The sequence below is a fragment of the Taudactylus pleione genome, unplaced genomic scaffold (genome assembly GCF_031769625.1).
Source record: "Taudactylus pleione unplaced genomic scaffold, aTauple2 ptg000007l, whole genome shotgun sequence".
NCBI lineage: Eukaryota > Metazoa > Chordata > Amphibia > Anura > Myobatrachidae > Taudactylus > Taudactylus pleione.
In genome coordinates, this window is record NW_028284410.1 from 16,403,839 (window position 1) to 16,430,925 (window position 27,087).

At 44.9% G+C, this 27,087-nt stretch overlaps 1 protein-coding gene across 2 annotated transcripts in view; it reads left to right on the plus strand.

Annotated features, from left to right (window-relative positions):
* MTF1 (metal regulatory transcription factor 1) overlaps nt 1-26,353 on the plus strand; it is a 66,089-nt gene extending 39,736 nt beyond the window's left edge. For both annotated transcript variants that reach the window (XM_088462294.1, XM_088462296.1), the window contains exons 8-11: nt 2,387-2,489; nt 11,028-11,473; nt 17,055-17,118; nt 24,736-26,353. In XM_088462294.1, coding sequence (XP_088318420.1) covers nt 2,387-2,489; nt 11,028-11,473; nt 17,055-17,118; nt 24,736-25,124 — 1,002 coding nt within the window. In that variant the 3' untranslated portion in view covers nt 25,125-26,353. The remainder of the gene's footprint in view (nt 1-2,386; nt 2,490-11,027; nt 11,474-17,054; nt 17,119-24,735) is intronic.
* The last annotated feature ends 734 nt before the right edge of the window (nt 26,354-27,087 follow it).

Here is a 27,087-nt window from a genome sequence, read left to right on the forward strand (position 1 = left end):
TCGTGGGCAGCTCACCGTGGTGTCTCTGCTGTTCAGCTGTACAAGGCAGCCACGTGGTCTTCTGTCCATACTTTTTGTAAGGCATTATGCTTTTCATACCTTCGACTCTCAGGATGCTTCCTTCGGGCGGCGGATTCTCCTTCCAGCACAGGAGCGTCCCCACCCTTAAAGGATACTGCTTTGGGACATCCCCAAGGTATCCTGTGGATACCCTATGGACCCTGTAGTAGAAAATGAGAGATGGTAAGAACTTACCTTTATCTCTATATACGAAGTTCATAGGGTTCCACAGGACTCCCGCCCTGTCGCACCTGTACTGCAGATGGGCTTTCATCTGGTCGCCGGTTTTTCCGTCTTCCTCTGGTGAGAACGTGATTCTTGTGTGTTCCAGACTGTCTTCTCTTTTTCTTCTCCTCCTCCAGCCTATGGCTTGTTACGAAATTGATGGCCTTAGCTAGGGGGTGGGGTATACAGGAGCGACCCCAGTGCATCCTGGGAGGCTAAAAGATTTAACTCTGTGGTGCCTGATGCTGCCGCCATCGCCTATGCCCCAAGGTATCCTGTGGAACCCTATGGACTTCGTAGAAATAGAGATAACAAGAGATAAGTTCTTACCATATCTCTTATTTTTTAACGATTTGTCATTCAGATGAGTCGGAATTGGCAAAATCGTTAAATATATTATGTAGTATGTTGTTTGTATAGTCCTATATATCGTGTAGTCCTGATGTTTGTTTTGGTTTGTTTGTTTGTTTAATGCAGCACTTAATTGAGTTATACACAAGTGCTGTCATATTTTCTGCTGGGGAAAACTTGGCACTGTCTATTTAGGGTGGCCCTCAATCAGGAACTTCTAAATCTGTCTTTAACTACTCAAAATATTTCCTGGTCAGCACTAATTACATTTAATTGCTCAGTATAAAATACATATTAATAATGATGATAAGCTTTGCTGGCTTCAACTAATTGGTATATGTTGCTTTGTGGTTTATGCTTTCTGCAATACAATACACTATATAATAAAATTGGCAAAATAATCAAATATTTATTACTGTAGCCCTGGGGTCATAATACTCTCTGTAATAATAACTAACAGAGTTTTTGCTACCAGAATTTATTTCATAAGCCAATGAAGTGACTGGCAACACTGAACGGTGTTTATTGTTTTGTTTTGTTTTTTATAGTGCACTTACATTTTTATGCAGAATTTTTAACCACTTAACTGATAAAAAAAAAATTTCCCCAAAAACCGCTACAAAATCGTCCCTTTCTTTGTTTTTTAATGGTTGAATTAGGTCAAGAACATCTTTTTAAAACTTTTCCAACACTAATTTATTTTTTATTTTTTTTAATCACCGAATACCATAATTTTTTTTTATTTTTTTTTAATGGTATACTGTAGTGATGGCCATTGACAGCTGTACCATCAATGGCCGATGGGTTCAACCATCGATAGACACCTTTGATTGTTTGAGACAGCAGCTGCCGATGTTTCCTTAACATCAGTTGGGGGGCTGCCATCGTTGGTGCAGCAATAGTGCCCATCAGCGTTGGCAAAACCACTTGTCACACCATCCCTAGTATATTGTATAGTATACCCTCCCTAATTGAAGGCAGCGTATCGAGTCTTGATCAATATAGGACTGCCGTAATTGAACACCTCAACATTTTTCTCAGTAAATATATTTGTAATGGTGCTATTGTAATGACATTTTTACCAAATGTCAGCAACAACCCATGCAATCCACTCATGCAAAGAAATCAAACCCAGAGACACAGCAACAGGCAGCGACGCCGACTGCTCGGGGGACGACGACAACGCAACTAATTCAGGGTGGAGGGTCACGGCGGCTGCCTGATCACTGCTAGCCACATTGATCGGGATATACTGGAGCCTGTAGCCGCATCGGGAGAGGGGTGCCGCCGGATGCCCGATCACTATGGCCAGCAGTGATTGGGACACACTGAAGGGGCAGCCATTGGTGCTGAGGGACCTGTAGGTCCCAGTGATGTAGGCGGATGCTGGAAGATTAGCTTTCTGCAGCCGCATAGTGGGCGTTTCTGGCTGGTCGCATTAGATGCGACCATGTCATGGAAAGCCCAGCCTGGTGTGGTCGCATCTGATGCGACCATGCCAGGCAGGTGGCTAAATAAATATGCTCCTAACAAATGTATTGAACTATGTGGGAACAATGGACCCAGTATAGCAAAAGAGAAAATGAAGTACTGCTATATCGGGGATTGTATATTAATGATACAGGATGGACAGTAGCAATTTCTTCGGGAAGAACATGAGGTATGAATTATGCTAAGGCACACGCATGCTAACTATGGTCGTTATCTGACTGGTGAATGTAGTTTCAATTGTGTATTTTTCCTATTTCAGAGTCCTGGTCAGGCCTTGGGCTCATTGTTACCACAAAACATCTTTGAGTCTATGTTTCAGAGTCCAGAAAATACAGAAGATCATGATCCTGTTCCGCAATCAGGTACAAGAATAACATAAACCCATGTTATGAGAACTTCTCATTGTACGTACTTTTTAAGTCTCTTGGCAATCTTGACAAATCCTATCTTTGAGTGCTGAAATGGTTAGTCAAAATCTTTCTTATAGTTCTGATGGCTATCGTCTCCTCTGCTGCCTTTACTGTACCTCTCTTTCAATTGCACTTCACCCTCTGCTACTTAATGTAATCTGTCACTTATTCTCTGGTGCTTTTCCTCTTTGCTAGCCTGTCAGTTACGTCTCTCTTGGCTCTCACTTTCTATTAATTAATTTATTCTATTAATTTCCATGTCAGTGTTCTCTCCCTCTCCCCTCTCTCTTTCTCTTCTTGATGCTTCTCCCCCCACCACAATATCTTTCTGGTGGTTGCCACTCGGTTTGACATATGTATACAGTCTGTCTTCATTCTTGTTAAGCATTACTTGTTGGGTTTTTTGTCTTTAATGCGTTAGTCATTGCTATATACCTTTCACTGAACTCTGCTGTTTTTGTTTAGCAGGCATACTTAAAGTAATCAGGAAAAAAGAGGAATATGTCTAGCGCTAGAAGAGTGTATAACAACAGTCTTGGTTATATCCTGGTAAAATGTGTCTGTGTCACAGTAGTGTGACTAAACTGTCCCTTATGCAGGGTAGACACTGGCTGACATGTCAACCGTTCAATTGCACCTCCGATATATCGTGTGCACGTTGGGCAGTGTGTATAAACGATATGTCTGTGAACAACATGGTTCAAACATAGCACATCGGCTGTGCGCAACACAGCTGATGGCAGATATATCTGCTCATCGTGCTGTGTGTATGGGCGGTCAGCCGACCGCCCGTACACTTGCTGTAGAACCCGCTGGGGAGGAGGAAGCGATGCAACCCCCGGCCATCGGAACAGTTGTTCAGTGTGTATGAACAACCATCACCTGCAGATGTATCTTTCTGGTGTGTACCCACCTTTACTCTCCTAAATGGAGAGCTATACATCGTTCTGGAAGTGTTCTGATAACTGTTTCAGCTTTAACCACTATAATGATTAAACTTTTACTTACACAGTGAGCTATATTATAAAGTAGGAATTACCAAAATAGAACAGCATAGTACATCATGTCCGCGATGCTGCCGGGAACCGGCTCTCTGCAGCAGAAGTGATGTAATACATTGCGATGCTTCCGGAAGCCGCCCAAGGGGTAATGTTTGGGGCAGGGTGAGGGACCCTGGGTAACTGCCCCATCCATTATTTATTTTATTTTATTAACAGTTTCTTATATAGCGCAGCATATTCCGTTGCGCTTTACAATTGTAAACATTAATAGAACAAAACTGGGTAATAACAGTCAGATATATAGGTAGGAAGGCCCTGCCCGCAAGCTTATCCGGCCCTGACTTTGGAATTCAATTAGCTGAGAGTATACAATTAAACCTGGTGTGCTAATATTCAGAGGAATATTTGGGCAGGAAAGCATTGCTTAGAAGTTAGAGAAAAAACAAGCAAAAATGTTCTACCATAATAGCTGGAAATGTGTGCAGTCATTCATTTCTTCTTCAGGATCCATAGGGGTCCACAGGGTTGACCTTGGGGTATAGGTTGGGAACCAAATCCGGGCACTACGCAGTTAAAGCTTTCAGCTACCAGGAAGCACTGGATCCACTCTCCATATAACCCCGCCCCCAAGCCAGAGGCACCTCAGTTTCAGTTGTGCTTGGCCAGAGTCGGTCACCGTTATCGCAGGGGGGCTGATTAGCAACCCCTAAGCTTAATTTTATTTTGAGTTTTTATTTTTAGAACTCGTCAGAGCGGCAGCGCCGGACTGTCCATTGGATGTCCAAGCTGCCGCTCCTCCACCCTGCCGGCACCGCGACACCAGTACAGATCTGGGGATCGTGGCGGGACCCCAGAGTCTGTGCTAGCCGGACTCTGTGGGCGCCCAGGACTGCTGCCAGATCGCCGGGGAACAGGTAAGATCGCGGGTCACTCGCTAGTATATGCAGTCTTTGCCTCTGGTCTCTAGGGACAGACCGGAGGCAGTGGCGGTGCCCCCCCCCCCCCATACCTCGCGTGTACACTAGACCACCAGGGACTTATAGTTTGGCAGCGGGAAGCCGGCGTCCCGGGGTTTAATAGCCGGCCAGGGGAGGCAGCCTTCCCTGTTACAGCGGCTCCTCCCCGCAGCTCAGTGTGCTTTTCCAGCGCAAGGTCTGGCGTCCCTGAGCTGCGTTCTCTGATGTCTCGAGGCGGCCATTTTATCTGTATGGTGCAGCAGCAGATCTCCTAGGATGGCAGATAGTCCAGACCCCCTGCGTACCTCACCATTTAGGTCAGTGTACACAGCGCTATAGCCTTCCCAGACACTGAATTTGGGCAGTTGATTGTAGTGCCATTTGCAGTATATTGTATGTAATGTTTATGTATATGTATGTCTGCATTGTATGTGACTTATGCTAGCGCTGACTGTTTGTGCTTTATTCTCTCACTTGTCAGTGTATATCTATCCCTTTTCTTTACAACATGCCCTAATACAGGTGTACTTAGGGTGGTTCTGAGACTATGTGTATATATATATATATAAGTTCAAGTCCCAGTAGCACTCTTAGATGTATCAGCGAAGGAGTGCACGGTACATAAGATAATGGTAGACAGTAAATTCAAAGAACCAGCACATCCAATAAGTAAATGCAAAAAAAGTCTGTATTAATAAAAAATACAATAGCAGCGAAGAGCAGCAGCATGAATCATATCAGTCACTGGTAGAGTCCAAAAAAAAAGGTGAAGAGCTCTTGATAAAGGCGCATGCAGCGCCGAAACAGCTGTCAAGATTAGACATGCTGTCCTAGGGTCCGGTGAGATGCATACTGACAGTTTGGTGACCACCCTGGTTTTGTTAAGTATACCATTATGATGTCATGCTTCACCTTTTTTTTTTTTTTTTTGACTCTACCAGTGACTGATATGATTCATGCTGCTGCTCGTTGCTGCTTTTGTATTTTTTTATTAATACAGACTATTATGCATTTACTTATTGGATGTGCTGGTTCTTTGAATTTACTATATATATATATATATATATATATATATATATATGTATGTATGTGTATATGTATGTCAATATTTGTGAGGTTGGTCACTGTTGGGTGCTGCACGTTGCCATATTTTAGGTGGAACTGTGTACGCTGATAATGGGTCATTGCAGCTAATCTTAGCGTCAGTCAAGACCAGTATAGCGCTGCTTGATATTTCCACGTTGATTGTTAGTCAGCTATGTCTGACCAGGAAATAGCGCACAATACAGCACCCATTTTTGCTATCCTGCAAGTCATGTACTGCAGATATGAGTATGGAGGATTTGACTAAGGGTTATGTATACGGCGCCATCAGGGTCCGGGCCCCTTACAAGACCCCCTTGGACGGTATGTTTCTCCAGACCCTGGCCTCCATTGCGGATCGCCTGGCGGCCCTCATTTTTGTAACTCACTTGGGGTTACTTCAACATGCTACCATTTCATCTCAGGGTATCGCGCAGTTTCTTGCGGTTTACCCCTGTGACACAGATTATCGCTCCCTACCGGGGGTTTTCGCAGTACATGCAATTCCCTCAGGTACCACTACAGTCTGTCATTTCCCTTGCAGGGATTACCACAACAGCCTCCCTGGGTGGATGTCGTTTCTACGAAACACAAAATGGCGTAATAAACGCCCTGTGGTTACTTCCCAGTCTGCACTGCTGTCTAATGTAGATAGTCAGCCAAGCGTGAACTGGATGATGTATCGGACTCCTATCGCTCTCACATGAGCGGGAGCCTAAATCAAGTATTATCCCTGCTTTGGTGCTGGCGGTCAAGTCCATCCTAGTTATAGAGGATGTTGAACCTGCACCTAAATCAAATCACCCTCAGTTTAAGCATTAAAGTGTCTTCGGCTGTGGGTGGATCACATGGCGGAGGGTCTGGCTATCGCCAGATAAGAGGTATCATAAAAGCGTTTGGCCTCATGTTTCCCATTCCCTGAGGGTCATTGCAAGTAATAGGAATCACCACCTGGGGTGGATTTTCATGTTACTCATCTGATAAAGAGCGCTACTACGCCTCCCATCCCTGCCCGGACAGATTCTACGGATCCGTAGGTGGTAACTTTGCCTGAAATCAATATATTCGCTTTCAGGGGCTGTTGCCCGTCCAACCATGGCTATCACATGGGTTGCTAATACTATTGAGTGCGGGGCTGATGGATTTGTGGAGCTTTTTCCCTCAAAAACTTCTGGGGATCAGATGCCTTTTGTTGCTCACATTCAAAATGCAGTTTCATATGTTGGAGTAACAACACTGGATGCCAGTCTCCTAACCTTCAGGGTTTCGGCCGCGACTGGATCCACCGCCATACCCTATGGCTGCGCTCCTGGAAGGCAAAGGTGGACTCCAAGATAGGCTTTAAAATGGATTACCCTATAATAGAGAGATCTTGTTTGGCCCTGACCTTGACAAGATTGTAGCAACGTTGGCAGTATCACACATTTCCACCTTCAACTACTTCCACTTCAAGGCCTCAGACTACATCTGTTAAGTTCTTTTTGTCCTCAAGGAAAGCCTGAAGGCCAGTCCTTTCCTAGGCTGTCGACCTCCACAAGGGCCACCATACCCGGAACCAAGCAGACCTGGAACTCCGGACATCCTGCTTCTAAACCTGAGGATAAACCTTCAGCCTGACTGGACAGGCCTTCATCTGGGGGATCCCAGAGTGAGATACCGACTTTCTCAGTTCGCCCAGTGCTGGTGTCAAGTCACCACGGATGCTTGGGTAAGAGATGGGGGTCTCTCACGGGTACGCCCTCTCATTGCTCAGACGGCCTCCCCACATGTTTTGCTACACAGGCCTGCCTTCAGACCCGAACAAGACGTTACAAATCCAGAAAGCTATACAATCCTTGCGGTAAGCAGGAGTAATTATGCCAGCCTCACTATCTCAGCGGGGGACTGGTTATCCGACTTTCTTTCTGGTTCAGAGGCCGAATGGTCCTCACTGGCCTATCCTCTATCTCAAAACCATGAACCAATTCCTAAAGGTGCCTAGGTTCAGGAGGGAACCCCTATGCGCCATCATCCGAGCTATGGAACATGGGGACTTTATGGTGTCACTGGATATTCAGGACGCATACCTGTGGAACACTCTCATCAGCGTTATCTCAGGTTTGCTGTGCCACAGCAACACTTCCAATTTTTAGGCTCTGCCCTTTGGACTGTCCACAGCCCCACAAGGGTTTGCCAGATTTATGAGTTTTATGACAGCCCACTTGTTCGGGGTATCCGACTGCTCCTGTATCTGAACGGCCTCCTGCTCTTAGCATGATCACCAAGGTACTTCAAAGGCATTTCCAGTTAACCATTGCTTTCCTTCACAAGCACGAATGGTTAATCAACTGGGAAAAAAGTCCTCCCTGAATCCCTCACAGGGTTTGATCATCTGGGAGCCCTGCTGGATTCTCAGAATCAAAGAATCCTTCTGATGTCAGACAAGATCTCCACTCTTCAACTACGAGTGCTTGGATGTCTCCACAGTCGACAGGTGTCATTACACTCAGTAATGCGGGTTCTGGAATCTAGGGTGTCTACCTTCGGAAGGGTAGAATATGCTCCGTTCCATTCCAGGCCTTTGCGATTAAAAAAAAAAAAAGAAAAGAAAGAAACTGATCCTCTCCAGGTGGAACAGGTTTCTCCATCGGATCAATGTTCAGACGATGATGCTCTCTCTGGAGGTGCGTCTGTCTCTATCTGGGTGGCTATGGCCATCTCATCTAACCAGGGGTCACCCCTTTTTGGATCCCGGTCTGGGTAATCCTTGCAACGGACGCCAGTCTCTGGGGCGCAATGACCGGTCCGCACTCCTTTTGGGGAAGTTGGATATCCGTCAATTCAACCATGCCAATCTACTTATTGGAACTTCGAGCTGTCTTAGGGCCCTCACTTTGGCCTAACGCATACTTCACGGTAAGCCTGTAAAGGTTCAGTCCGATGATGTCACAACAATGACTTACATCTAGGAGACACTCAAAGTTGGGCAGCAATGACGGGAATGTCACACATTCTGACGTAGACCATGGGTCTCCTCCCGGCCATCTCTGCATTGTTCATTACAGGAGTTCTCCATTGGGAAGCACACTTCCTCAGCCGTCACGACGTGCATCACGTGGACTGGTCTCTTCTCCAAGTGAGGTTTCAACTCCTAGTGAGCAGAGGGGGCCTCCCAGAGGTGGTCCTCATGTCCTCCTGGCTCTATCACACACTGCCGGTGTTGGGGTCCAGTACTAGAGATACCGAAGCAACCTTTGGTGACACGTTGTCAGTGAAGTGGACCTTCCAATTTGTGTACCTGTTTCCTCCGGTCTCCCTTCTTCCTCGAGTTCTTCGGAAGTACAATCGAGACAGAGGTACTATCTGGTGGCTGGTGGCTCCAGATTAACCCAGATCTCACTGGTACTTAGATTTTCGGAGTCTCTCCATCGGCACTCCGTTCCTGCTGCCTCAATATCCGGACCTGTTGTCTCAGGGTCCTTGTCTTTCCCTGGATCTGGATAGTTTGTCTTTAACTGCGTCTCTACTGTGGTCCTAAGGATTCTATGGCTCTGTCATCATCGGGATGTAAAGAGTGCATAAGCAGGCTATTACCAGCATCTGCCACAGAATTTGGCATACATAATTCTTATGGTATCATACCTGTAGCTACGATCCTCAGGTGTTTAGGATTTCCAGAAGTTCTGGCATTCCTTCCAGCTGGCTTGGGCCACCTGGCCTCCCTGATAGTGTGGGTCTCTGCACTGTTAGTATGTTTAGGATGTGCAATTGCTCCACTCCCGGGTATCCAGTCCCTCCTTCAGGGTGTTTTCTGGATTCTGCCTCCCTTTATTCCCCCTAGGGGCTCCTTGGGATTTGGTAGTGGTTCTTCGTGCCCTCCTAGGGCCTTCATTTGAACCACTAGCTTTGATAGCCCTTACGTGGTCTATAGCTTAGACTCTCTTTCTTATGGCGTTTGCATCTGCCAGAAGAGTGTTGGTATTGGGAGCGTTCATGTGGCTCCCTCTTCTGGATATTTCACCAAGACAGGGTTGTGAGTTGCACTCGCCCTGTTTCTTCCTAAAGTGGTTTTTAAGTTCCACATTATTCAGGAACTTATGGTACAGACATTTCAGTCACCAGTCCTCTCGGCTGGTGTGGCCTCATTGACTAAGGTCCGGCCTCTCAGGATTTACGTGGTTCGTTCCAGTTCCTTCTGGAAATCAGACTCCTTATTTGTGCTCTATGGATTTCACAGGAAAGGATGGCCAGCCAATAAACAAACATTGGCTAGATGGATTCGTATGACTTATCTCAGGGGCCTCAACATTGGAAGGCATTTCTGTTTCTGTTGATGCTTATTCTACTCGGGCTGTGGTCCCCTCGTGGGCGGCTCGCTGTGGTGCCTCGGCGGCTCGCTTAGGTGCCTCGGCTGTTCAGCCTTACAAGGTGGCCAGGTGGTCTTTTATCCAGATCTTTCTAAGACTCTATGCATTGGATTCCTTTGCCTCTCAGGATGCTTCCTTTGGGCGATGGATTTGCCTCTCGGCACAGGAACGTCCCCACCCTTACAAAGACTGTTTTGTGACATCCCAAAGGTTAACCCTGTGGACCCCCTATGGACTCTGAAGAAGAAAATGAGAGATATGGTGAGAACTTACCCTTATCTCTTTCTTCAATGTCCATAGGGTCCACATGGCACCCGCCCTGACGCACCTGGGTTCTTATGGGCTGTGTTACTGGTCACCGGTTTCCCGTCTCCTTCTCTGTGAGTATGGTTCTTGTGTGTTCCAGTCTTCTCTCTCTTTCTTTCCTCCTACGGCCTCTGGTACTTACAAACTGAGGTGCCTCTGGATTGGGGGCGGGGTTATAGGGAGAGTGGACCCAGTGCATCCTGGGAGATGAATGCTTTAACTGCGTGGTGCCCGGATTTGGTTCCCAACCTATACCCCAAGGTCAACCCTGTGGACCCTATGGACTTTGAAGAAAGAGATAAAAAGGGTAAGTTCTTACCATATCTCTCATTTTCTGTGTACCATCTCCATACTTTCAGTTAATGGAGTACCTCATAATAAAAATAATTAATTTGGGCATTCATTTTGTAGGGTAACACAATATATTCCATATGTTTCAGTTGCCTCTCCCCAGGGCCGGTGCAAGGTTTCTTGGCACCCTAGGCAAAGCTATCTGTCCCCAGTCACCACCAATACCCACTTCCCAACCCCTAAGAGGATAGTGCAGAGGTTGCGTCTTATCGGTGCCACAGTAGCCAGCATTAAGTCAAAGTTAATTTTGTAATAGGCAGACCCAGCGGCGCTTCCCCAGATCCTGACACCCTAGGCAGCTGCCTAAGAGTAGAGCCGGCCCTGCCTCTCCCTGTAAGCCCTTTCCAGAATATACATTTTAACTTGAAGGCTAGCTAGGCCTAGATTTTTGAAACCAGTCCTATATTTGTCCAACCCTCTAATTCTCATTGTTTCTATTGTTCACAGAAACACTGATGAAAACTTGGACTACAGACATGCAAGCATTGGACCCAGCAGAGAGCAGCACAGCTGAGCCTCCATCATTAGCTATCCCTCTGGTTAACCCACCTGCTGCTTCAGAGCCTCCCCTAGTGACTACACTTGGCACAACATCAGTGCCTTTACCATCTGGCACCTTAGGAAGTGGGACTCAGTCAGCAGCTCCTGCGTCCTCTACATCTGCTCAAACCCTGGAAGTGCCTATCCATAATAGGAGTCAATTGCCTGTCACCCAGGACAACGTCATTACACCACAGACCTCACAACCCTTAGTAGAAGGATTGACTGTTGTTACAGGACCTGCTGTGCCTGTAGGAGCTGCTTCAGACACTGTTTTACAGACACTAGTGCAGGTGGATAAGCAAAACCTTCAGTGGATATTAAATGCTGCTTCACAGAACCTTGAGCAACCTGTGAGTATTTACACCATCCTGTATGACAGATCAGGAACTGTTGTAAATTTTGATGCTGATAATTCAGGTGCGGTTGGCATTTCCACTATCGCCATTTTATCTGTGTCATCATTCTGAATGTCAACATAATGACTGCATACCAAAAAAATCATGTGGATTGAAACATTAAACGATGTTCAATAAATGTAAAATGTGCCTAAAACATAAACAAATAATTTAGTGTCAGAATTGAACAGACAGCTTCACCTTGTCTGTGTTTTGTCTGTCACTATTGGATAGTGTTTAAGAATTGGTATATTAGTCTTGCTCTGAAGTTTCCAGTCTCATTGAAATCTAAAAACCGCTCAGAAATTGTCGGGTTTTTTTCTTGGATTGAATTAGGTCAAAAAAATCAATTTAAAACTCCACCATTACGATTTTATAAAAAATAACTTATATATATATATATATATATATATATATATATATATATATATATATATATATATATAAAATTACATTTTCCAAATGAGACCGGCAGCACACACCTTCAGCTGAATATCAAGGAGTGCAGGGCACATAAACCGTACGAAAATAGAGAAAAAGAGCCAGCACATCCAATTGAATAATGAAAAAAAAGTTTTATTCATATATAAAGTGCATCAAAAAAGTTTTCGTGCATATTCACAGAGGGCATAGGACAACCGGGTATAATCAACAACATGCATATAAGTCATAAGGTACTCATCAGTAGCAGCATGACCCCGGGTCCCTCAATTCAGTGATGCCCGACAGCAGCCGTTTCGGTGATATCCAAACACCTTAATCATGAGCATACTGCTAACTGCCCCCACACCAAGTTATATACCCACTTGTCTAACAACATAAAAAGACTCCCTTGCCGCACCACGCCAGGTAAGGGCAGAAGTGACACCGCACAACGGGGCGGAAACGAAGTTCCGCACAGAACGTCAATAGCCACATGGCCAGCCTAAAGCACAGCACAGGGAAAGACGTCTAATAGAACGCCACCCGTCCATGACTAAAATCAGGCTGGCCTATAAGAAACCAAAAGCACCATACACGGAAGAGCAGAAATAACATTCCACGTTGCTAAATACCTCCCATTGCTAAATACGTCACTTCCGTCTTTCCCTGTGTTGTGCTTTAAGTTGGCCATGTGGCTATTGACGTTCTTATTTTCGACCCTGTTGTGCGGTGTCACTTTTGCCCTTACCTGGCGTGGTGCGGCAGGTGTTATTGCAGGTGAGTGTTGTTATGTGGTTAGACAAGTGGGTATATAACTTGGTGTGGGGGCAGTTAGCAGTATACTCTTGATTAAGGTGTTTGGATAACACCGAAACAGCTGCTGTCAGGCGTCACTGGATTGAGGGACCCAGGGTCATGCTGCTACTGATGAGTACCTTATGGCTTATATGCATGTTGATTATACCCGGTTGTCCTATGCCTTCTGTGGATATGCACTTTATTATGGATGCATTGAAATTTGATGCACTTTATATATGGATAAAACTTTTCTTCGTTATTCAATTGGATGTTCTCTCCCTCTCTGTATATGTGTGTGTGTGTATATATATACACACACACACACACACACACGTCCCACAGCCAGAAGCAGTTCAACATTTCAATTTATAAACAAATTTTCATTAGGAATGTATCGGAGTAATCGATAGTAACAATAATCGTGATGACTATGGGAAAAAGGGAATAAAGATGGCCATCGGTGGTGTCCATCAATAGGTCCATCGGGGATTACCATCGATGCCCCCCAAAAAATCTATGGTAAATCATCGATGCTTTGCAACTCCTAGATGGCCACCACTGCTGGGAGCAAAGTGGGCTGTGGACCAATCAACAATGGGAGCGGGGATTAGCAGATGCTAGGGCACGGGGCAAAGCTCCGTCCGGTCAAAACAAAAATGCAGCAGAGTACAGATATGGAACTACCATTTCTGGCTACCCAAGACATAGGGTGGCATGTTTAGTGAGTAGTGGAGGCGCTGCTGGTAGCCTGTTTCCCTGGGAAGCTGCTTCTCCCTGCAGCTGCTGGTTTGTGAGGGAGGAGGCGCCGATAGCAGCCTCTTTCCCGGAGGCTGCTTCTCCCTGCAGCCGTCGGGCTCAGTGAGGGAGATAGGTGTTTGTGGCAGACTGTTTCCCCAGCGACTGCATTTCCCTGCAGCCGCCGGCTTTAGTGAGGGGGGGAGGCACCGCTGACAGAATTTTCCTCCCGCGGCTGCTTCTCTCTGCATCTGCCGGGTGAGGGATGTCTCTGGACTGCCAATCGGCTGCAGACTAGAGGGACCTGGAGGTCCCTGTAAGATGGGTGGCTGCAGGAAGATCATCTTCCCGCAGCTGCCCACTGGGCGTTTCTGACTGGTCGCATCAGATGCGACCATGTCAGGGAAAGCTCAGCCTGGTGTGGTTGCATCTGATGCGACCACGTCAGTTAAGTGGTTAATGCAGGATTTCAAAATATGGTACAGTATGAGCTGATAGCAAGTTGTGTGTGTACACGGTGTAAGAATATATTTTATATTGTAAGTTATTTGAAAACCTAATTGAGGAATTTGACAAGTAGGTCTATGGATAGGCCCTGAACTATGACAGATGCGCACTCCCGCTGCCAATAAATTGAATCTTTCATCTCTCCAACATGTTGGTCAATTATCGCATATCGCTGCCAGATATTAGAAATATCTGGCAGTTATATGCGGTAAACGATGAACGACGAAAGATATTAGCAGCAGCTACAGAGCGCTGCAGAGAAAAAAAAATCCACTCCCTGAATGATGTCATGCGATATCGTTCCTCTTTTCCCAAAATCTGTCATGTACATGACAGATATATTTCAGCACAGCCACTCGAATTTTCAAGGGATATCTTTTGTCTTTCATCTTTCAGAAAAACATCTGCTAATGGATATGCCCCTTTAGTATGATTCATAGATGGCATTGTTGAGTCTCATGAAGACAAGTCTGGTGTGGCTTTTGGTTGTGTAATTCATGAATTAATTAAGCAGTTAACATCCCAGCATGGTGAGGGACTTATTGAAGTATTGCATTGAGGATCGGTTTTGAATAACAAATGGATCTATTTAAAAACCTCTTGAGCCTTAAACCTATATTATGATGTGGGCTAGCAGAGGCAAATGACAATTAAAAAAAACCTTTAGAAGTCATTATAGATCCCCAAATCTATCTGTAATGTCTTTGTTTTTGACATTCTATTGCACCTTTGTTTAACCCCTTTACAAGTAATGGGGAGGGTTAGGTTTACGGGTTAGACACTAGGGGGAGGGTTAGGCACTAAGGGGGAGGGTTAGCACCAACAAGTGTCGGTATGTTAACCCTGTCGGGAACCCAGTGTCTGGATTCTGACAGTGAGGATCCCGACTATCTGTATTTCATACCGATCGCGTAGTAACAGTTATGACCAGTGTCTAAGTGAAAACAATGTGTAGCATTTGTATAAATAAATGATGATTTGGAAATGAGGCCTGCAAGCCTAATATTACTTTAGATAAAATTCATCAACAAAATGTACACTATATGTTGTAAAAGTAAATTTACCTGAACATTTAATTTGTTCACGAAAAAAAAAAATGTTTCTGCTTTGATGTCCTGTTTTAGTTTGTTGGGGTGTGGTATAATAGATTGACAGGCAATAGGTCAACTCCAGATGGTCAACAGGCAATATGTAACAGGGATAAAAGGACGTCTGACAAATGGTCGACAGGTTCAAATGGACAACATATATGCTTTTTTTTGTAATTTAATAAACCCCTCCCCTTGGTACCTAAACCTAACTCTAGCCTAACTCTCCCCATAGTGCCTAACACTTACCGTGCCCTCCGGCAGCCTACCCCTAACCCTGCCCTAAGTGCCTAACCCTAATCTTAAAAATGTAGAAAAACAATGGAAAAAACATGTCGTCCATTTTTGTGTCTGTCAACCTATTGACTGCCGACCATCAGGTGTTGACCTATTGAATGTCGACCATCGTGTGTCGATCTTCCATCCGGATACCGTTTACTGGGTAGTAAGTAGCACTTTATAGACTGCAGATGTTGTCATTACCATAGGTGTTCCTAAATAGGCCAGGACTCATACATTTCTGTGTTTTCTTTTGACCTTTTTTTAATCTTTTTTTTTTTTTTTTTTAACCATGGGAAAAATGCAACTTGTAATGATTTCTCACAAATCATACTCTATGCAATAATTTTAGAGTGTCACACTTTTCTGCTTCAGATGAGTTTCTTCTAGGACTGAAAGTTTAGCTAAGACATGTCCACCAATTTGAGGAGCATATTAATAAACCAGATCCAGTGATCACACACAGTTAATATTTCTATGGGCACCAGGGAACTATAATTTTTTTTTAAAATTCACTTTTCCTGGGGCCATAATTTATCTCTATGCCCATGCTCCTTATATGCCATTAGACCTTCCCCATGTCCTTTGTATGCCATCAGACCCCTCCACATTTTCCTTTTATACTTCTCAAAATTCCCCTTCCCTCTCTCGCCTACTTGCCTTTGCCACTGGAGCCCATTGATGGGACTGCAGTGTCCTCTTCTGGCCTTCACTGTCTATTTCACAAAAAAATCTATTGATCTCGACGCTTATCAAAAACGTACCAATTAATTCTCTATATACCAATAAATAAATTAGATTACAGTAGCATGTCCTTTAGCATGGGATTTGTGAATACCCATAAAACAAACTATATACAAAAACACTTAAGACTGCGCTAAACTTAATCTCTTAATTGTGAGATGGCAGAAAGTATATATAGCAGTCAAGGCTCTATTAAATATAAATTAAATCTTTAATCACAAATAAGATCTTTTAATCACAAATAAGATCTTTTAACATATATATATATATATATATCGCAATATGAATAAAAATATATTCAATAAAAGACATGAAAAGTAATGACACAATAAGAAATAGTAAAAATACTAGTGAAAAGTCTCGTGTGTACACACATCACTTAGTTGAAATGATGAATTCAATATATACGACTCCAATAGCGTGGTGATTGATCCAATTTAAAGTTCCATAATCATATCTACGGGGTTCATTAATATTAGACAAGCTGAATAGTCACAATTAAATTAACACAAAGTACCTGCAGATGACTATTGGCAAATGTATCATGGACACTAATGTAGCGGATGGTAGATCTGGTTTCTCGTACTATTTAGGCAGCCGCCGGAGCCGGGCTGACGTTGCAATAGCAATCACTGTCTCCCGTGCTCGTCTGCTTATGCATGCTGTAATTGCCGGACTTGAGCCTGTTCACGATCCCATCAGCTAAATGGGTACTTGCATCAATATTTGCCTGTTGGTACTTCGATTATATTTCTCCAGGAAATCTTGTCACGCTTGCAAGTGCTAACAACCAGGGAGTCCACTGACACGTTTCGCCCCTTTAGAATGGGGGCTTTCTCAAAGAGGAGATTGTTTTTGTATGTATGATGACAAAACGGATGGATAAGTGACTTTGTTTATGTTACATTTGACCTAATCCTGCTCTGCTTTCAGTAATAAATACATTTTTTTTCCGTCAACAGCAGCAAGTTTCAAAGCTGGAAAAGGTTTACTTCACTACTACTGTCCCACTCACTGGCACTGGCGGTATGTTTAATGTTAATTTAAAATTTTACATGTAAACTATATTTCATTAGCAGTTGGAGCTATGTGGTATTTCCAAACCTTAAATAAACCCTCCGACTAGTAATATTTATGGTTTTGAGACTCCAATGAAGAGATCTATAGTAAATGTCCCCAAAACAATAGGTTTGCCAAATGCCAGGACAGTCGCATACAGTCAGGTGCATAAATTTTGGGACATTGACAGAATTTTCATATTTTGGCCTCTATTCACCACCACCACAATGGCTTTGAAATGAAACAAATAAGATGTGTTTTAACTGCAGACTTTCAGATTTAATTTGAGGGTAATTACATCCAAATCAGGTGAACGGTGTAGGAATTACAACGGTTTCTATATGTGCCTCCAACTTTTTAAGGGGCCAAAAGTAATGGGACAAACTAAACAATCCTAAAATCTAACTTTCACTTTTTAATACTTTGTTGCAAATTCTTTGCAGGCAATTACAGCCTGAAGTCTGGAACGCTTAGACATCACCAGACGCTGGGTTTCATCCCTGGTGATGCTCTGCCAGGCCTCTACTGCAAATGTCTTCAGTTCCTGCTTGTTCTTTGGGCATTTTCCCTTCAGTTTTGTCTTCATCAAGTGAAATGCATGCTCAGTCGGATTCAGATCAGGGGATTGGCTTGGCCATTGCGTAACATTCCATTTTTTAGCCTTAAAAAACTCTTTGGTTGCTTTTGCAGTATGCTTCGGGTCATTGTCCATCTGCACTGTGAAGCACCATCCAATGAGTTCTGAAGCATTTGACTGAATATGAGCATATAATATTGCCCAAAACACTTCAGAATTCATTTTGCTGCTTTTGTCAGCAGTCACATCATCAATAAATACAAGGGAACCAGTTCCATTGGCAGCCATACATGCCCACGCCATGACACTACCACCACCATGCTTCACTGATGAGGTGGTATGTTTTGGATCATGAGCAGTTCCTTTCCTTCTCCATACTCTTCTCTTCCCATCACTCTGGTACAAGTTGATCTTTGTCTCATCTGTCCATAGGATTTTGTTCCAGAACTGTAATGGCTTTTTTAGATGTTGTTTGGCAAACTCTAATCTGGTCTTCCTGTTTTTGAGGCTCACCAATGGTTTACATCTTGTGGTGAACCCTCTATATTCACTCTTGTGAAGTCTTCTCTTGATTGTTGACTTTGACACATATACACCTACCTCCTGGAGAGGGTTCTTGATTTGGCCAACTGTTGTGAAGGGGTTTTTCTTCACCAGGGAAATAATTCTTTGGATCTCATATTGCGAGTCGACAGCAACTGATTCCAAATGCAAATGTCACACCTAGAATCAACTCCAGACCTTTTACCTGCTTAATTGATAATGAAATAATGAGGGAATAGCCCACACCTGCCCATGAAATAGCTTTTGAGTTGATAGTCCCATTACTTTTGGCCCCTTAAAAAGTGGGAGGCACATATAGAAACCGTTGTAATTTCTACACCGTTCACCTGATTTGGATGTAATTACCCTCAAATTAAATCTGAAAGTCTGCCGTTAAAGCACATCTTGTTTGTTTCATTTCAAAGCCATTGTGGTGGTGAATAGAGGACAAAATATGAAAATTCTGTCAATGTCCCAATATTTATGCACCTGACTGTATAATCACAAACCATATGTCTATTATAACCTTGTTATTTCTACATCAGGGTCCATAGGGTATCCACAGGATACCTTGTGGTATAGGCGATGGCGGTAGTCATCGGGCAACACAGAGTTAAGTTTTTTTTTCAGCCTCCCAGGATGCACTGGGGTCCCTCTCCTATACCCCGCCCCCGAGCCAGGGCAAATCAGTTTAGAGAGGGGGGGCTGTTAACAGCCCCTGAAGTTCTTTAAACAGCGTTGCTCCTCCACCCTGCCGGACCAGAACGCCGGTACTGATCCGGGGATGCTGGTGGGTGTCTGGGGTCACAGCTAGCGGTGACCCCGGATTACCCGGACTGTGGCCGGATTCAAGGGGTCATTGAAGCGGCGGGGTCCCGCGGAGGGTACCCGGCGATAAAGTCTTAGGTTCTCAGGCAGGGGACTCCCTGGGGACAGGCTGTGTGTGGAGCCAGGTATTAACCTGCGCTTCCACTAGACCACCAGGGACAAGCAGGCTGCACCAGAGCGGTTAAGCTCCAACGTCCCAGGGGTTAATTGCATGTCAGGAGAGCGCGCCTTCCCTCTCTCACAGCCGGCGCCTCCCCCGCAGCACAGTGCCTTTCCATAGCGGTCTGTGTCAGTTCTCCTCCCCCGGTCCCGCATTTTCTGTGGAAGTGTGCAAACGCTGCTGGACGCTTGATACAGGTGGCATCGCAGTCCGGGTCCCCCGCATACCTCTCCTCCGATAAGGTCAAAGTATACAGCACTGTTTCCTACCAGGCTCCGTGTCTGTGTAGTTGATCATAGTGCTGGTAGTGCAGGGATTTATTTCTGCATTTTATGTGACTTAATGCTAGCTCTGTCTGCCTGTACTTTCACTTCTGACTCTCAGCCATTTTACTATCCCTGTTCTTCCTCTGCTAAAGCCCTTGCGGTGCGGTGTTGCAGGGTGTTCATTGCCTCACAGTTAAAGTATTTTCTGTGAGGGGAGTCACATACACTCCGTTTACACTCCTCATGTCTGAGAGTGAACGTGACTTTCCTCTTCTGCTAACGTGTACCACATGTAATGTACCATTAGCGGAGGGTGATGGGAACACTGAGGGATTAGGTAGGGCATGTTATCTCATATCACGCCCGATTTCTGTCACTGCGCCTGTGCAGGAACCGTCCTGGGCTTGTTTTGCTAAGGAACTTACAATCCTTGTGGACCAGCTGGCGACGCCCCCTGCATTTCCCCAGATGGGGTTATCACAGCAGTCGGTAGTCTCATCACCCATGCAGGGGTTCCCCAGGCAGTTGATGGTACCCCAGTGTCTCCTGCTTTCGCCCTCCCCCAGGTCTCGCAGGAGCCTGCGTGGGTGAATTCATTGTCCAATTCGGGAAAACACCTGACGGACATTTTACAAGGGGAGTCCTCATTATGGCCTCCTAAGCAGCCTTTAGTGTGTCAGACGGTTCAGTTTGATGAGGATGACGTCACGTATGTTGATGGTGATATTTTTGACTTTTCGAACCAAGAGCCCCTTCGTACTAAGGAGGTGGGGTCAAAGTCTATATACCTGGCCTTATACGGGCAGTCCGTGCTGCCTTGGTTATTGAGGATGAGGATCACCCCGTGGCCAAATCCAAATATGCCGCCTTTGAGGATATTAAGGGTGATGCCACTGTATTTCCTCTATCTGGTCAGTTGGTGGATCATTTAGAAGAGGCATGGAAAAATCCGGGTAAGCGGTTCCAGCCTCAAAAACACTCGGCCTTTGCATACCCTTTTGCGGATAATTATTTTTCCAAGTGGGAAACCCCTCCTCAGGTGGATTCTCATGTCACACGCCTAGTGAGGAGTGCTACATTGCCCATGTCCTCCTTAAAAGATGCTACGGATCGCAAGGTGGAAATATGCCTAAAATCCATTTAATCTCTTGCTGGAGGGGCGTCCAGACCGACTATGGCCGTGTGCTGGGTGGCCAGAGCCATGGAGCGCTGGGCTGATAGCTTGAATGCGTATCTGGACACTGAATCTTCAGCTGAGCAGGTGGAGTTAGTGGGCATTCTCAGCCACGTACATTAATGAGGCAGCCTTGGGTATAGGTCTCCACTTCCAGAATCTCCTCGGCAGCATTGGCGGCTAGCCGCGGCCTATGTTTGCTCTCTTGGAAAGCGGATGCAGAGTCCAAAAAGGGATTGGAATGCTTGCCTTTTAATGGACAGGTCCTGTTTGGCCCTTATCTGGACAAAATTGTGGTCACTCTGGCAGCAGCTAAGTCTGCATGTCTGCCATCGGCTACAGTCCCACCAGGGTCGGGTTCTTCGTCCTTTTGGCCCAATAGTGCCCAGGGTAAGTTCAAAGTACAGTACTTTCCGAGACAGGGGCCAAGAAATCTGCCAAGCCAAAGAAGCAGGCTTGGGGTACAAGACGTCCTACTCCCAAGTCGGACGATAAGCCTTCAGCCTGACTGGACATGCCTCTCCTTGGGGGACCCCAAAGTGGAAGGCCGGCTTCTTCAGTTCGCCCAGTGCAGGTGTCTGACCACCACGGACACTTGGGTAAGCGAAGTGGTCTCTCGGGGGTACACCCTCTCCTTCCAGCGGAGGCCTCCCAAACTGTTTTTCACCACTGGCCCTCAGTCAGATCAAGACAAGGCCCTGGAATTCCGGAAAGTGTTACTCTATGCTCCAGGCTGGAGTTATAGTGCCAGTTCCTTTGTCCCAGAGGGGATCGGGGTACTACTCCAATCTCTTTCTGGTACAGAAACCAAATGGGTCTTACCGGCCCATCCTCAATCTCAAATCCTTCAACAATCCTTGAGGGTTCCTCAGTTCAGGATGGAGACTCTGCGTTCCAACATTTTGGCAATGGAACCTGGGGATTTTATGGTGTCACTAGATATTCAGGATGCCTAGCTGCATATCCCCATTGTCTTAGCACACCAGCGTTTCCTCAGGTTTGCAGTGGTCGACCGACATTTCCAGTTCCAGGCACTGCCCTTTGATCTGGCCACGGCGCCTCAAGTGTTTACCAAAGTCATGGCAGTTATGACAGCCCACCTGCGGATGCAGGGGGTCCGCTTGTTGCCCTATCTGGACGACCTCGTGTTGTTGTCAGGGTCTCCAGAGATACTTCAGTGCAATCTGCAACTGACTCTCTGTATTGCAGACTCACGGCTGGCTGATAAACTGGAAGAAGTCCTCCCTGGTTCCCTCACATAGGATGCTCCATCTCTGAGCCCTGTTGGACTCCCAACATCAGAAGATCTTTGTGACGGTGGAAAAGATCTGTGCATTGCAGGCAAAAGTACGCAGTTGCCTGCAGAGTCGCCGGGTGACAACGCCACCACGGTGGCTTACATAAACAGCCAAGGGGGAACCCGCAGTCATGCGGCCCTGCCAGAGGTGTCCCGCATTCTAGCTTGGGCTGAAGGCAATCTCCCTGCCATCTCGGCAGTGTTCATACCAGGAGTCCTCAACTGGGAAGCAGACTTTCTCAGCCATCAAGAAGTGCATCCAGGAGAATGGTCTCTTCACCAGGAGGTGTTTCAATTGCTGGTGAACAAGTGGCGCCTTCCAGAGATGGACCTCATGCCCTCCGGACAAAATAACAAGCTACCTGTGTACGGGTCAAGAACAAGAGACTCGGAGGCACTTCTGGTAGACACACTGTCAGTCCGGTGGACCTTCCAGTCTGCGTACCTCTCCCCTCCAGTCTCCCTCCTTCCTCGAGTGAATCGCAAATTCAAGCAAGAAGGCAGCAGGCTCCTGTTGATAGCTCCAGTGTGGCCCAGACGGCACTGGTACTCAGATCTTCTGAGTCTTTCCGTAGACACTCTGATGCTGTTGCCTCTACGTCCGGACCTGTTGTCTCAAGGTCCTTGCCATTAGCCAGACCTGGTTCGTCTGTCTTTGACGGCGTGGCTGTTGAGACTGCCCTCTTGAGGTCCAGGGGTTTTTCCAGCTCTGTAGTTGACACCATGCTCGGAAGCCGGCTTCTGCAAGAATTTACCACCGAGTGTGGCATACTTTCTTCGAATGGTGTCACGCTAGAGGCTATGATCCTCCGTTCTTTAGGTTATCCAGGGTTTTGGCTTTCCTACAGGCAGGCTTTGATCACGGTCTTCGCCTTGCTTCCCTGAAGGTTCAGGTTTCTGTCCTGTCTGTATGGTTTCAGCGTAGGATTGCTACACTTCCGGATGTCCGCACCTTTATGCATGGTGTACTTCGCATTCAGCTTCCCTTTGTTCCACCAGTGGCTCCTTGGGATTTGGCCGTGGTCCTGAGGGCTCTCCAAGGACCGCCATTTGAACCACTGGGCTCATTGGATTTAAAGTGGCTTACAGCTAAGACTGTGTTTCTTCTGGCCATTGTTTCGGCCAGAAGGGTCTCAGAATTGGGGACTCTCTCATGTTGACCGCCCTTTCTAATTTTTCATAGGGACAGGGCGGTGCTTTGCACTCGCCCTGGTTTCCTACCTAAGGTGGTATCTAGTTTCCACATTAACTAAAAAATCATTGTGCCGGCCTTTAATTCTCCAGACCTCTTGGTTGTGAGGCTTCCTTGGATGTGGTACGTGCTCTAAGGATTTATGTTGACCGTACCAATTCATTTAGGAAGTCTGACTCCTTGTTTTGTCCTCTATGGCTTCCGTAAGAAGGGTTGGCCTGCCACTAAGCAAACTTTGGCAGCACGGATTTGCATAGCAATTTCTAAGGCTTACATTCATGAAGGCCTTCCTGTTCCATCCTCTTTTAAAGCTCATTCCACTAGGCCTTTGGGTCCTTCGTGGGCAGCTTGCCGTCGTGCCTCTGCTGTTAAGCTTTGCAAGGCAGCCACGTGGTCTTCTGTCCATACCTTTGTGAGGTATTATGCATTTGACACCTTCACCTCTCAGGATGCTTCCTTCGGGCGGCGGATTCTCCTTTCAGCACAGGAGCGTCCCCACCCTTAGAGGATACTGCTTTGGGACATCCCCAAGGTATCCTGTGGATACCTTATGGACCCTGATGTAGAAAATAGAGATAACAAGGGTAAGTTCTTACCATATCTCTTATTTCTACGAAGTCCATAGGGTTCCACAGGACTCTTGCCCTGTTGCACCTGTACTGCAGATGGGCTTTTTCAGTCTCCTTCTTGTGAGAATGTGATTCTTGTGTGTTCCAGACTTTCTTCTCTCTTTCTTCTCCTCCTCCTACACCGGCCTTGGGCTTGTTACGTAACTGATTTGCCTTGGCTCGGGGGCGGGGATTAGGAGAGGGACCCCAGTGCATCCTGGGAGGCTGAAAAAAAAACTTAACTCTGTGGTGCCCAATGACTACCGCCATCGCCTATACCCCAAGGTATCCTGTGGAACCCTATGGACTTCATAGATATAGAGATAACAAGGGTAAGTTCTTACCATATCTCTTATTTTTATATTCCTACTGTACATCGGTGTTGCTCAGTTAATACACAGCTGTTGAAAATAAAACAGAAAACCTAGTAACTGTGTATTATATGGTTTCTCCAGGTACTGACTGATGAATATGTACACCATGGCAGAGATGTGTAATGGGGGACTGTGCAGAAAGTGCCAGGATGCTTCTGCACAGTGACTTTTACTGTATGGAGCCATTTAGTATAGTAATGTTAACACATTTAAATTTGCCACATTATTGCCTGGTGACCGTGCTGCTAACACAAACTGTGTATTTAACTCCTATACACAGTAATATGGAATTCTGCAATATGTAATTTTGTTCACCCCCGCTGCCAAAAGCTTCTCTACACATCTCTTTGTTGTTTTACCATTAGCACCTACTGAATGGTAGTGTGGTGGGTACATGTCCACTCTTCTCATGGCGCAGACCCTATAACTTGAATTGTACAGACATAGCAGTGAATGACTGGCGTAAAGGATTTATGCGGACTTCCTTCTTTTATAACATACAGATCCTAGTGATGTTCAATGCAAAACTCAAAAGTAAGAGATTTCTAACCTCTATCTTTTCCAGGCAATGCTGTAGAGCAGATTGGTTTGACCCTTCCTGTCATCATCATAAAACAAGAGGAGATCTGTCAGTGTCAGTGTGTCTGCAGAGACTCTGTAAAAGATAAGGAGACCTCCAACAAGCGCAAAAGATGTTCTGTTTCCGAATCTGACGCTGTTCAAAAACCAGCAACTGAGCCCACACCTCCTGACACTGTACCCCTTTCATCGTCACCCTGCGAAGGCAGCAGTGGACACTTACTGAGCCCCTCAGACTCTCAGCCTTGGACACCTCCTTCTATAGACATCTCAGACTTTTTGTCCCTCCAGAGTCCAGAGAATCCCTCCCTCCTTGTCCCAATGGAAGCCTTACTGCAAGGAGAGGATACCAGCTTCAGTGGTTTATCTAAATAGAATAGAAAATAAACTGACTGTTTTGGGGATTTTTTTCATAACTCTCTAATTTGCAATATTCAGCACTCATCTCTTGTCACACTCAATAATAATTCTACTGACAGCCCTGCATACAATCCATCTTAATTTCTGCTAAAATGACAGTAATTTTTTTATTTTGTTGTAATAAAATCCCCAGTGGAAGGAAAATGAGCACCTTTTTCTTCTGGCACTGATAAGGGCTTTGTCATCTGAGGCATAGAGTAACCTATTGTTTTATGTTTTATTGCACTATAAGTCACTTTGTAAACATGAAGCTGTACAGGGAAATATATAATATATATATATATCTCAAGAAAGGTAAGTCACTGGGGACTGTGTATTCTCCTTTGGCATTGGTAAAGGTTCTGTTGCATCACATTGTCAAGATGGGACAGCTATATAAAAGATAATGTCTGTTTTTATTTGTTTTATTTACATAATATGAACAAGAGATGTTCTAACCCTCCACCCTAGTTACTGTTCAGTTCATATTGCTTTTCCTTGGGTATTAATTTCAATTTAATACCAAACAATAAGGAATTGGGTATACAATGGCAATTAGTGTTTAATTTCCAGATATATGTGGGCAATGATGTCTAGAGTTCCTTATGGTAGTTTTACAACTGCAGAATGTGTTAAGGTGTGTACACACGGTACAATATCTATGCATTATAACTATATCGTTAATTTTTATGCAACCAACGATGCGCGTTCCTGCATGGACAATAAAGATATCTATGGTCGTCTGTACATGCAGGCCAACTTGGACGATTTCATCAAGATTTGCATGTTCAGAGACGTGGCAGGATGACTTCACTGAAAGATATCTATCATAGATATATTTCAGTGTACACCCAATATAGTTTGTCCTGCACTACAGAAAGTTCAAGGGAAATCATTCAGCGATATCGTTCACTGAATAGATTGTAACGTGTGTATGCAGCTTTACCATGACGGTGAGAATTGCACAGCATCACTAACATTTTAAATCCCAGGTTAGTTCACATTCTATCTAATCTTACCTAAAGGACACATGCTTTATATCTGTAATGTGAAATACATGTATTAATTTACTTACCCCCAGTTCTAGTATTAGCTTGCACTACCAAGGCTTCTAATACTTGCAAAAGGAAAATACTTTATGATCCTTTTAGCAAACTCATACTATAAAAAAAACTACAATTAAAATCCCTAACTTGATGATTTCATATGTGTGTTAAGTTTTCTTTTAGTTATTGTAAAAATAATTTTTAAATACATTAACCTAAATGGCATATTCTCCATTCTCTTTTATCAATGTTATCATCTTGGCAGACTGAAGTAAAGGGTCTCAACTTGTCTCGTTTGTCTTCCAGTCTGGCAGCGAAATATTCTTTCCTTAGTCCTCCATGGCAGCCATACTACAGGCTAGTAATTTCTTTCCTTAGGATAAAGACAGGGAATAGATCAGACTTCCCACTTCCCCTACATAGGGTAGCCCTCCCTGTTCCTCAATATTTGACATCTTTTTTGCTGTTAACAATTTTCCAATTTCAGGAGAAATCTGATTGGATGTGATAACTTTTAAAATTGAACCAAGATGAAAGTCTGTCAATCTGGACCTAGCAGACTTGTTCCCTTTCATTAATGAGAATAATTGCTCACACTGGTAGGTACTTCGAACATGGAAACAATTTCACATGCAAACTTGTGAGTTTCTACAAATCTTATAAAAGTCAGGTACACCAACTTTGTTGAATTTGAGCTTCAAATTTAAGTTGCATTGAATCTCAATTACTTCCATTTGCATATAAGTTGGCACTTTTTCTATTTCAATTTAATTCACTTGCTGCCCCAATTCTATAACTGAGAGGTCGGCAGCAGCTGTGTGACTGCACAGACAGTAGCACTTATCAGAGCATGACAGCACCAGGCAGCACTTACAGGTGTGATATTATGAGTG